At 41.9% G+C, this 12,696-nt stretch overlaps 1 protein-coding gene across 1 annotated transcript in view; it reads left to right on the top strand.

Moving 5' to 3' along the window:
- Positions 1 to 10,699, top strand: part of LOC309387452 (stonin-1-like) — a 61,673-nt gene extending 50,974 nt beyond the window's left edge. The window contains exons 9-13 of the mRNA XM_081943933.1: positions 1,414 to 1,510; positions 4,693 to 5,249; positions 5,862 to 6,149; positions 8,904 to 8,993; positions 10,450 to 10,699. Of these exons, the coding sequence (XP_081800059.1) occupies positions 1,414 to 1,510; positions 4,693 to 5,249; positions 5,862 to 6,149; positions 8,904 to 8,993; positions 10,450 to 10,557 (1,140 nt within the window). The 3' untranslated portion in view covers positions 10,558 to 10,699. The remainder of the gene's footprint in view (positions 1 to 1,413; positions 1,511 to 4,692; positions 5,250 to 5,861; positions 6,150 to 8,903; positions 8,994 to 10,449) is intronic.
- Positions 10,700 to 12,696: the final 1,997 nt, after the last annotated feature.

Raw genomic sequence — 12,696 nt, forward strand, 5'->3', positions numbered from 1 at the left:
CCCTTCCTGGCCTTGGAGGTAAGAGGTGAAGTTCCCGGTGGTTGGGTTGGGGGGCTAGCAGGCGGGAGAATTTTGTGCCAACTCTGGCCGGGATCAAGCACTCCCCCCCCAGCCCACCACTGAGAACAAGACAGCACAGCCCCCACTTCCTGGTTGCTTCTTGGCCAGCATGCCTCTTGCCCCTGAGCAGCGTCTCCATGCTGTGCTCTCCTCCGACCCTCCTAGGGCAGCTCACCTCCCTGATAGTGGCACCTCCTTTTCCTCCTGGCTGCTCAAGCATCTTGGCCAGGAATGGGAGCATGAGAACCACTACCGCCCTCTCGCAGTAGGTGGGGCGGGTGGCTGCCCAGCCAGCAAACTCTGCCCTGTGCACCTGAGCTAGTCAGGCGCTCTGGACCACAGATATGTGTAAGTGCCACGGGCTGGAGGGCCGGGGCTGCACAAGAAGCCTGCTTGGGTGGGGAGGGAGGGAAACCCCAGCCTGCCCATCCTGGCTGGCAGCTCTGCTCCCCTTGCTCTTCTGTGTTCCGGCACGCTAGCCACCTGGTCTTTGCATGTGCACGTGCACCAGAAACTGGAAGATTATCTTTCTCATGTGTGCATGCACACCGGGTGGCTTCTCTTTTGATTTCTGGTGCTCCCGCATGCATAAAGATCAGGTGGCCAGAACCCGGAAGAGCGAGGCGATGGCTCACGTGTCCGAAGAGATGGCTTTGCATGCTACATCCGGCATGTGTGCCATAAATTTGCTGTCATGGAACTAGATTAATTCAAGAAGAGACTGGGCAGCCATTTGTCCAGAATAGAATAGAGTCCCCTGCTTGAGCAGGCGATTGGACTGGAAGACCTGCAAGGTCCCTTCCAACCTTATTATTCTATGTTTCTAAGATTCTTTGTTGGCTGAATAGAATCAATTCAATTTCCCTAAATTTCATTTTCCAGTCAGCTCCTCTAAAATGATTGAAACATGTTCAAGCAACTGTGCTCAAGGAAAAAAAATCTCCTTAATGGAGATAGAATTCTTAAATGATTGGGTGGTTTTTTTTTTGAAGATCTCTAAAGGAAAAGAAAAAAAAAGTGTTTTTCACAGAGACATAGCCAGAGTGTAGAAATGCAGAATTAAAATATTGTTTGGCATTTCATATCAGAAGAGCCTCCTCTTGCAGGATTAAACCTCCTGGGTGGTTGTAGGAAAAGGTCTCCAAAAGATGTAGGAAGCCTATATAACACCAAAGAACTGAACATGATTTCCTGCCACATGAGATAAAAGCTTTGATGCCCGATTTCCTATTTTTTTTGGAAAATAAACTTGCGTAATTTATGTTAATGAAACATTACATGGGCTACTCTGAGGTAGGATACTACAACTTTGGATATTGAATGATTTTTCCTGATAAGCTTTCTTTTATCTAGGAGTCTTCCCAGTCTAGTGGGACCGTCCTTTCTCTGCCTTCTGGCCTTAGCTATCCTATCCAAATACCCCCTGGTGTGACTCTTCAGACAACCTCTGGTAAGAGTTAATGGTATAGCCTTCATCAGTGTTTCTCTGCCTCAGGATTTTTTAAGATGGGTGCACTTCATGCTGGTTGGGGGAATTCTGGGTGTTTGAAGTCAACCCATTTTAAAGTTCTTGGCCGTGAGCATAATTTATGCAGTGAGTATAATAACAATAACAATAACAGCAACTTACCAAGGGAATGCAACAGGGAAATAGTGACGTGTTAATGTTAATAATTGAAACTTCTGCAAACTTAATGCCTAATTATTTGTTCTGGTTCCCTCTTAATGAATTTTATAATTCAAGTGCTTGTTCTAAGAAATTCTCCCACCTTATGAAAATCTTCAGCTTTCCCGATTCTTTGAAGAGAGGGAAAACTGCAGTGTGGACAAGTGTATGTATAGGGGAAAAATAATAACAATAATGATTTGATAGACTAATGCTGATGCTGATATTTTAATTAAAGAAGCTTGCATGCTGGAAAGCAACTTTATCCTAGCCAGTGCGAGTTTCCTACAGCTTCCTTCAAAAGCACAACATGAAGCAATAGATAAGAGGGGAAGGGCATTCTGGCTTAGTAGAAATGTAGTTTGGATACTTTAGAGCAGGGATGTCAAACTCCCGGCCTGCAGGCCGGATGAGTCTCTAGCCACGCCCACGCTTGGTTTAGCAAAGGGGAAAAAGTCATGATACATCACGTCATGACGCCGTTATGACGGGAGTTTGACCTCCCTGCTTTAGAGAGCATTTAAGGCAATGGAAAATCATATAGGGGAGCTTTCCCTAACATGGGCCCCTCTGGCTATTGTAAGGTACCTTTTCAGTGCTACGTTGAAGTGCTAGCTGTCCAGCTAACCACTCTTAAGACAGCAAGGCTGGAATGAAATTTGCTCTCCTTATTCTTCTATTGCTTCTTTCCCCTTCTTTGACTTCCTTCCAAGATACTGGGGAACAAAGCCTAAAATCAATAAAGGAGAATATTTGTAGCTCAGGGTTGAAATGAAGGATCCTTGGTACTCTCGGAGCTTGCTTGTTTTCTTGCAGGCGTTTCATTACCCTAAATAGGTAACATCATCAGTGCTAGTAAGGAGTGCTGTTTGCTGTCAGTTAATATTCTGGTGTCTTGCCTATGGATGGGAGCGGTGTTAGAGATTCTTTGGTTGGGCTGTTTACTGATGGCTCTTTGGCAGTTTCTTGATTGGGGTATTGCTTACTTGACTGTTGGTCTGAAATTAACCTTGGAGTTAATCTATGCTGATTGCTGATCACTGGTGAAGAGATGGAGCCTTTTTCTCTTTTGGGCTGGATGAAGCCTGAAACATTTTTTGTGGCAGTGTAAGAATAAGGAGGACGCAAATACTTTAATATCAAGAGAACCGAACATGAATTAAAATATTTTCACGTATTGGCTGAAGATGGGATGAAGGCAGTGTCATATTTGTGCTGTACTTATGTGCAACTTTCCTCATTTGCCCATAAATTTAGAGTTCATGGTCATGCAGATTCTGAATTTCAGCTCATTTATAGGGGGCTAACGGGGGAAGACTAATGTAAGAAACAAGAAAGGGAATATTTGTTGAAGAGGGAATGTATAATCTTTCACTTATCCACAGATAGATAGAAGGAGCATTCTTCTTCTCTTTCTCCTTCCTCTGTAGCCAAATTAAGAAATAATGTTTGTGGGTACGTACCCAGGGAGGTACACATTAAATTTCTCAGAAAAAGTACAAGAGATGAAATTCTGAGTGCACAAAGGGGGCAAGCTTTGAAATACCAAGACAGGGAAATAACCATCCTGAAACAGATCCCCAAGAAAGTGAGGGAGAAAAGAAAAAGCTATTCGCAATTAGCGAAGAAACTATACCAGAAAGGGGTGTGGTTCAGATGGCTGATGCCTGAAGGTATGCTAATTTTCTGGGAGGACACAAGAGTTAGAATTAATACACCCATAGAGGCGCAGGCCTTTATGGAAAAAAATAAAGCACTCCTAGAAAAACCAGATGATCCTACAACAGACATGCAGGACACGGGAGGGGCCGGAGCTCTGGCGGCGGGGGGAGATGGGGCAATACCGAGAAAACTCAGATCACAAAAATGAATAAGAAAATCTGCTTGACATAAATTGGTCGAAATTATTAATTGAACTCATATGCTGACTATATATTACTATTTAATAATGAATTTTGTGTAAATGTATATTATGAGTATGGAGGGAGGGGGCACCTACCGCACATCGCAACTGCCAAAATTTGTAACCATTCCACTACCCTTTTCCCTGTTATTTTTCAAAAAAACCAATAAAACTTTGTTAAAAAAAAAAAGAAATAATGTTTGTGGGCAGGTAATAGTGTGTAACGGTATTAGCCTGAATTGGTCCACTGCAGGATGAAAGCTTCTTCCCTGATGTAGGACTGACTGAACAAGTGCCTGGGCCAAAATTATGCATTTGGCTACTATGCTGGCATGCACTCTCTCTCTCTGTATATGAAATACTGTGATACTGTGATGAGCAGCCTTCAAATGCAAAGAGACTGGTCTGTGTACAGTCGTGTTGCAATAGGAAAATAATCTCTGGGATGGGCAACGCAGAAGGCGCAATATGCATTTTTAGGAGCATGAGCTTTGTTCCAAATTTGCCTTCACAACACAAAAAAATCCATTTTAATTTCAATGGAGGAGTGGGGGCAAACTATTAGTTTGGAGGTGCGCTTTTCTCCATCTCCCTAGAACCATCCCTGCTTGTATATCAATTTCTGCTTCTTTACAGAGCTGAATTAACTGTTGGTCGATAGTGGTTGGAGGGAGGTAGCAGTCTGAGCAGCAAAAGAGTTGCATGTTTGTTCAGTCATTCTCGCTTGCAGGCTGGGTGGCCACGTACAGTAAATGGAATAAAATAAATAAACACTAGACATTCTGGTTGGCTGCCTGATAATTTCATTAGGCCAGGTGATTTCATTAGGGCTGTGCAGCGTTTCAGGTTCCATTCTTGAAAGGTGCTGGAGTGCACTCTTTCTGAAGGAGCCCTGTCTTTTCCTGAATTTGAGCAGCTGGCACATTGTTCTGGAAAAAGATGTGCTATTTAAAAAAGCTGGTGTGTTTTCACCCCTGCATGCTTTGAACGACCTTTATGGACTAAATCTAAAAATGTTGCATAGTCCTAATATCCACAATTTCTGCTTTTTTTCTTCCTGTAGGGCACTTGTATAAAGTCAACATGCCTGTGGTTGTCACTCAAGCTACTGGTGGAGGAACTGCCATTCAGACTCCACTTCAACAAATATTCCAGCAAGTTGGGAAGCAATCCTTGGTGCCTCAGCCAGCCCCAGTCAATATTACACAGGCAAATATGTCTTCTCTTCAAGAAACCAGCAATGGCAGCTTGCTGACCTCAAAACCGCCTGTGCCCCAGCACTTAAAGATGGGGGATAAAGACTTGCTTGGGGCTACTGCTGCCACACTAGAAGCCACCAGAAGTCAGGGGGAAATTGCAGTAGGGACCCTGGTAAGCCTGCAACCCTCAAGTTCTTTACAGGCTCCCCAGATAGCCGTTCCTGTTGCAAAGCCATCTGGAGTAGACAACCTCAGGTCCAGAGAAGCAAGAGAAGGCGTATCTTCTGGTGGGGGACAATTGTCTGTGAATGTTGAACAGCCTCCGGAACCTGATGATATAATTGAGCTGATAATTATGGGCAATGACTTGGATGACTCTGCCCTTCTCTCTGATGAAACCAGCATCTCTTTTGTTGAAGAGGTAACTCTGCTGCTTTTTATTTTTTTTTAAAGGATTCTTAATATAACATCTTGAAGAGAGTGTGTAGATATAATTTTAAGAATGTATTTAGCAATAGCATTTAGATTTATATACCATTTCATAGTGCTTTACAGCTCTCTCTAAGCGGTTTTACAGAATCAGCACATTGCCCCCAACAATCCGGGTCCTCATTTTACCCACCTTGGAAGGATGGAAGGCTGAGTCAACCTTGAGCCTGGTGAGATTCGATCTGCCAAACTGCTGGCAGCCGGTGATCAGCAGAAGTAACCTGCAGTACTGCACTAACCTCTCTGCCACCGCGGCTCATTTATACACAGCTTGAATAGAAATGTGGAATGAGCTTCATCACAAGAGTTGCTTTGCAGAGTGAGATGGGCGGCATATAAATTTAGTAAATGAATAATAATAATCAAATCATCCATCCATCATCATCTAAAACAATAGCAAAACACCTATTGATTTTACCAAAGTTGAACAGTCTTGATATTTTTAATGTGTTGTGGGGGCAGGAAGTACTGTATAGTTTTAAAAAGATGTTATCTCTTGACTGCATACTTCTCCATAGCCTTTCAGATCCCCGCTTCCTTTTAGTTAGATACCAGTGTGCAAATGGAATCAGATCTGCTGGCCCAGAAAACTATTTCCAATGACCTTGAAGAAATCATTCAGCTAGATGGGACAAGTGATCTCTCACCCAAAGCAGAAGTAGAAAGTCCAAGAGATGGAGAAGATGAGGAGCTTGTGGGTATAATTGATGCTGAAGATTTAAAAGTCCTGGATGAGGAAGAAGAGGAGGAAGGTGAAAATAGCACTTCAGACAATCAGTCTCTCAACAGTACCAGCGATGCTGATGAATCCTCAGTTGATATTGTTGAGGAGGTAAAACTTAAATGTTTAGAATGACTGGCTTTCACTTTTGCAGTATAGTCTTAATTTGCATTAAGAAAACAGAATTAGAGTGGACAGCTATCCAGTTCTTCCATTGATGGATTACTAAGTCCTTACCTCTGCTATAAAGACCTCTAATGAAGGTGTTCTTTTCCACTAATGAATAGGGCATCATTCTTAATGTTAAGTGTAGATCTCCTTTCTTGTAATCTAAACTTATTAGTTAAACAAGAACGGGCAACCTGGAGCCCTCCAATATTTTTGACTATAATTTCCATGGTCCCTTGATTGACCATATTTGTTGGGCCTCAATGGGTGTTGGAGTCCAGCACTAGAGTGTTGCCTTTTCTCTGTAGCAATAGAGCACTAGTTTGCCATGTCATCTGTGTGAAGCTCTTCATTACTATTTGAATGTGGCTATCGGGTCACATTATAAAACATCCATTCTGTAGATTAAATTCATATAATTCCTTCAAGGTTCCCTCGAAGGACTTGAGGAGAACCCAGATCTCCCCATTCAAATCTAATGCTCACAATTGGATACCTGTGTCATCAGTGATGTGCGGTGAGGTTTATGGCTGGTGAGGCACTGACCCAGTGGTGGGTTTCAAATTTGTTTAGACTTGTGGACTTCAACTCCCAGAATTCCACAGCCAGGCATGCTCAGTTCTGATTTAAAGAGTCAGCATTTGTTTTTCTCCTTTGCGAAAGAAGATTCCTTTTTTCTTTTTCTTTTTCTTCTCCCTTCCCCTCCTTCCTCCCTCTCTCCCTCTCTCCCCCCTCTCTCAAGTACACACACACACACACACACACAAAGTTGGATTGGACTACACACACTTTCCCCCAGCCCCAGAAGGATCCAGCCCAGCTTCACTGATTACAGGTTTGAAAAGGCAACGTGGCTCTGCCTGCAATCAAACTACACTTTGAAGTTTGAATTCCTTCCCCTCCCTCTGACCCACATGTACCTTTTCCAGCTCTTTCAGAGAGAATTTAAACTCTGCTCTTGCCTCGGGTCCTCTGAAGAAACCCCGCCCAAACGAGCGCCCTCTACTGTGAGGCAGGAGAACTGTGTGCCTCACCTACGTCAGGAATTTTTAGGCTTTTAACCCTTGCTTAACTCTGCTCGAGTGATCATAAAATGCCTAAAGTCAGACTAGATGAGGCATGCAGTTCTCCTGCCTCATACTAGAGAGCGTTTTTTTAGAGGTTTTTTTAAACAGTTAAGCAGAGTCATCCACGGTGAGGCAACAACTAGCTCAGCCTGACCTCAGCTCTCACCTTTTTCCTTTTACATTTTTTTTCTTTTCATAATGACAGTGGTGAGGCTGTGCCTCCCCTGCCTCCCCTGACTGCACGTCACTGCGTGTCATGCAGGTAGTGTACAGACAGTCCTGGACTTACAACAATTTGTTTAGTAACTACTCAAAGTTACAACAGCACTGAAAAAGTGACATGACAATTTTTCATACTTATGACCATTGGAGTATCCCCATAGTCATGTGATTAAAATCAGGTGTTTGGCAACTTACTCTTATTTATGATGGTTACAATGTCCCATGGTCATGTGGTCACCTTTTGTGATGATCTGGCAAGCAAAGTCAGTGAGGAAGCCAGATTTACTTAACAACCGTGCTACTACTAACATAACAACTGCAGCAATTCCCTCAACAACTATGGCAAGTAAAGTCATAAAATGGGGCAAAACTAAGTGAGACATTAATTTTGGGCAACATAAATTTTGGCCTCATGTGTGGTCATAAGTTGACTACCAGTGTTACAATAATGGGAAATCTACATGTATTGTTTATACATCATCTAGCTTGAGGGGGATTATAAATTTGTAGTGTTCATCTCTGGGCAAGACACTAACTCATTGTATGCTCTCTTTTAGTTAGATTTGCAACTTCTTGGAAATAACTTGTATCTTATTGCTTCTGGCAACTGTGTGTGCACAACATAGATTAATTTGATTCCTGCAAATCCCAAAGCTGTTCCCTGTCCTGGTTCCACAGAAACAATTTTGCATTTTGTTTTTTAAAATATTGAGTATTGGTGCTGAAAAATATTTAATTGGAAAAATGTACAAAAGCCTGGTTAATAAAAACGAAGTGTACAGAATTTACCTTCCAGAAGGCAGAAAGGGGAGTGGAGAAGTAATTGAGACAGGACACACACCTTTTGAAAGATGAAAGTGAGGAAAGCTGAACTGTATTAGCAGAAAAAATAATCTGAAGTCATTTATTGCTAAACCCTCAGAATATTGTTTTTTTTAATAGAAAGAAAGCAGACAGCTGTTCTTTTGGGGAAGCATACTTGTCTGAGAGCTCTGTTTAATATCTGTGAAGTTGAAAGAAAAGATATAATGTTCAGTAAGGTGCATGCTGCAACATAGCTGCTATAGGTATAGTACTGATGCAGGGCAATTTCCTGAATTTTTACTTGAAAAAAGCACAACAGAGCCTTTGAGGAAGTGATGTGTTCTGTTTGGCGCCAGGTACATTTGTAGAGTCTGGCAACCATTTGTGATGCTGTCTGAGCTGTACCCTGCTTTGCAGATCCTGCATCAGGTACCAAAGTAGACAAGATAATTCTGTGAATTTGTTTGATCCTTGTTGTAGAGGCAACTATTCCTGTACTGCAGTGTACTACAATAACAGTTAGGTGCAGCCTATTTTAATAAAATAGTTAAATGTTAGTCAAAACTTTTTAGGTTAAACTTCTGGGGCGTTCGTTTCTTTGCAGGATCCTTTAAATTCCGGTGATGATGTTAGTGAGCAAGACACACCTGATGTTTTTGACACTGATAATATAATTGTATGCCAATATGACAAGGTACGTTTAAGTATTTTTCTTTTTAAATGACCTCTGAGACTTCAAGTCAGCCTTCCTTAAAACATCAAATATGTCAGGAGTTCTTATTTCCTGGTGTTGGAAAATTTGAGACGATAACAGATATTTTTACCTAGTTCCATAGTGCCAGATTGGGGCAGGCCCCTAATACATTTATATTTTAGGCCTGTAGTTAAAAATAGATTTTGTAGGCCTGTAGTTAAAAATAGATACAATATATGTATACAAGAACTGACATAGAAGTACCCAAATAACATGCTTGCTTAATTCTGTGTTAATATGAATCCTCTCTTATATTTATATAGTTGAATAGCATGCTTATTAATCCCCATGCCCATGAACTAGTGAAAGATTACAGCAAAAAATGTGACAACAAGCCTATGGTGAATGATGACCTTTTCAGTTGTATGTTGTCTTTTTATGGAATTGTGCAGCTGAAATCTCTCAGATGCTTGCTGAGGTTTCAGAAAGCCATGCAAATAGAATGAAAACTGAGTAGAACCATATGGTTAAAGGTTGCCATTCTTTAAAAGAATTGGACCTTTTGATTCATTAAGAAATCTAGTCATCTTAAGTGTGAATTTTCCTCATAATGCTAGATAAGTGGTTATCATGGGCATGTACTTTTAGACACACTACATTTTTGATAATAGGAGGCTGGGGAGATAAGGAAAGAATTAGATAAATGGAAAACAGATCTTGGCATAACAGAGATGAACAGGTGTTTGAACAGGTGTCGGTGCTTCATTTCTCTCTGCTTCAGAGCTGGCATGGCCTATTTCCAAAAGCTTGCTTAGGACAATTCTGATTAAGTGAGAGAGGAAAAGAGTAACTCATAAAGGCCCAAGTGATGTTCAAACAAATCTATGCACACCACCGAGGTGAACTGATGTAACACTTTTCTCAGTTGCCCAGGAGATCTTGAGAATAGTAGCTTGATGGCTGTGAGAAAGGCAGAAAGCATCTTTAATGTGATTTCTCAGCACTTTTTCAAGGTCCTGTCATGAAAATCATGCAAGTGCTGTCCCTTACATTATGAGAGAGAGAGAGAGAGAGCAGCAAATTGAGAGGAACAGTAAAATTTGCCACCCAGTGAAAAAGTATGAGGGTTTTCTCATCCCCATAAACATAAATGAGCATAATCAGGGGCCAAAATGGAGGACATATTAATAGAGTATCCCAGAAGGTATCATCACTGGAATTGTAACAGGAGTTTTCTTTCTGCAGTGTTTTTCTTGTTTCTTAATTACTGTAAGGTTTGCATTGATGACTTACCCCCCACCCTTGGTTTTGGTTCTAATATTGGACTGGTACATCAAGTAACTTTCTCATCGCTTATAAAGTAAAGCGTCTTTTCTGTTAGTGGACTTTCTAATCGCCAGGATGCAAATGTTTTCAAAGCCATGACTGAGGGAGCTGATATTTTGTCTTTCATTAGGTTCAGCGAAGTAAGAACAGATGGAAATTCTACTTGAAAGATGGTGTGATGTGCTTTGGGGGAAAGGACTACATTTTCTCCAAAGCCATTGGAGATGCAGAGTGGTGAAAGTTTCAGAAATATTTGCAGTATTTTTAAAAACTGCTTTGTAAAATCCAGTAAGGAAATATTGAAATTTTTGTGTTCTGAAAAAAATTCACATGAACAAAGTATGTGACTCTATAAAAAAATCCAGTGTTGAAAATTACTGTGTTTATTGATCAAGCTCCATTGAATTTGTACCAATCAGTAAATTATGCATGTATGTATGTATGTATGTATGTATGTATGTATGTGTATGTATGTATATATGTATGTATATATATCCCTCCCTCCCCGCCTCTCTTGCACACAAATTTCCCCTTATTCCTTCCTCCAAGCATAAGTCACTCAGGTTGGTTTATAGCAATTGAAATCAATATAAAAAACTGAAAACATTTTGATGACAAAAAATGGAAAACATATCTAGTAAATCATAGTGGGCAAAGACAAGAAATAGCAACTTTGACATTATCTCTGGAGACATCATCTCTGGAGGGGTGGCACATAAAAACACAAGAATACCCCTGCTGCCAAGGCCTGTCTGAGGCAAGTATTTTGTTTCTCACAGTGGCTCACCAGAGACTTTTGGAGTGCTTATAAAAAGCAATAGAAGTGTGCTGATAACTATTTAACTATTAGCTCTTCCAGCTCCATTGCTGCTGCTAGCCACCAAGCTAACGATAGTGTGCTGCGTATCTCAGCATTGAGTTCAACTGGCTTGCAAAATTTCCAAAAATATTAGTCGGCACTCACAGGCTGGTGTGAACCAGCTTCATATACCACTGCAGACATGTATCTTTTGCGCCCATGAGTTTTGGAGTCCAACAAGACTGAGCTTGGACTTCTGGTTCCGGCTGCTGATCGCGACGGGCAGGCTCTGCTCGCCCCTCGCTCTTCTGGTGGGCCCCTCACTGCTTGGGGGGCACAGGACGCCCCGTAGAGGTTCCTGCCAAAGGGGCGGCGTAGCGGGGAATCCCCTGAGTTGGCGGCGGCCAGGCCCCCCCCCGCTTCGCCCTAGGCACTGGGAGGCATGATGGGGAGGCGCTGCCGCGTCTTCGTGAGGAGGCAGCTGGAAGAACACACTATCTGAAGGACGCGGTTGCTGTGTGGTGAGGTGGAAACTTCCCTCCGTTCCCTTGCTTGTTTAAAAAAAAAAGAGAAACTGCCAGCTGTTTTTAGAGCTGTTTTCAACTCGTCTCGGAGAAGCGTGACTGGAGGGAGGGGGATTCCCCCCCCCTCGGACAGGCGGCTATAAACGATTCTGCTCTCGGCCCTAGAGGAGGAGGAAGGGAGAGAGCCATGCAATGATTTCATGCTCATAACGAAGGCGGATTTTGGATTGTAATTCTACAAATGAGGTGATGATCTGAAAACTTTGGGAACTTTGAAAACTTTTTGTTATGCCCTTCAACTCCAAAGCTGGTGGGGCAAGATGGCATGCTTCCGTTGTCTTTATAAGCAAGACTGAGCTTGGTCTCCATAGTCATCTTTCATTATTTATCCTTTCATTTTTTTAAAAAAAATGTGATTTATAGTTGAGGGTGGAACAGAAGATTGGTCACATTTATAATTATAGGCAAAATATATTTTGCTATTTCACCCCCCCCAAGAAATGAAATGTATATGTATATGTATATGTATATGTATACGTATAGGCATACGCATATGCATATGCATATGCATGTATTTGTGTTACAACCCCTGGTATGCCCAAATATGGGAGGGAGCTCACTACTCTGGCCTAGCTGATAAGGAAGAGAGCCTGTGGCTTAGTGGCAATTACATCAGCCTAATATGCAATGCAGCCCTGGTTCGATTCCCAGTAAGGGTATGGCTAGCTGATGAGACCTAAATAGGTTGAAATAGATCTATACTAGTCTCCCTTTATTTATTTATCAGCACAAATACAAGCTCCCTCCCATATTTGGGCATACCAGGGGTTGTAACACAAATACATACCTATTTCCCTGGCCTAGCTGATAAGGAAGAGAGCCTGTGGCTTAGTGGCAATTACATCGGCCTAATATGCAATACAGCCCTGGTTCGATTCCCAGTAAGGGTATGGCTAGCTGATGAGACCTAAATAGGTTGAAATAGATCTATACTAGTTTCCCTTTATTTATTTATCAGCACAAATACAACACACACACACACACATACACACAC

Source organism: Natrix helvetica, assembly GCF_964273705.1.
Source record: "Natrix helvetica genome assembly, chromosome: 2".
Lineage (NCBI taxonomy): Eukaryota > Metazoa > Chordata > Lepidosauria > Squamata > Natricidae > Natrix > Natrix helvetica.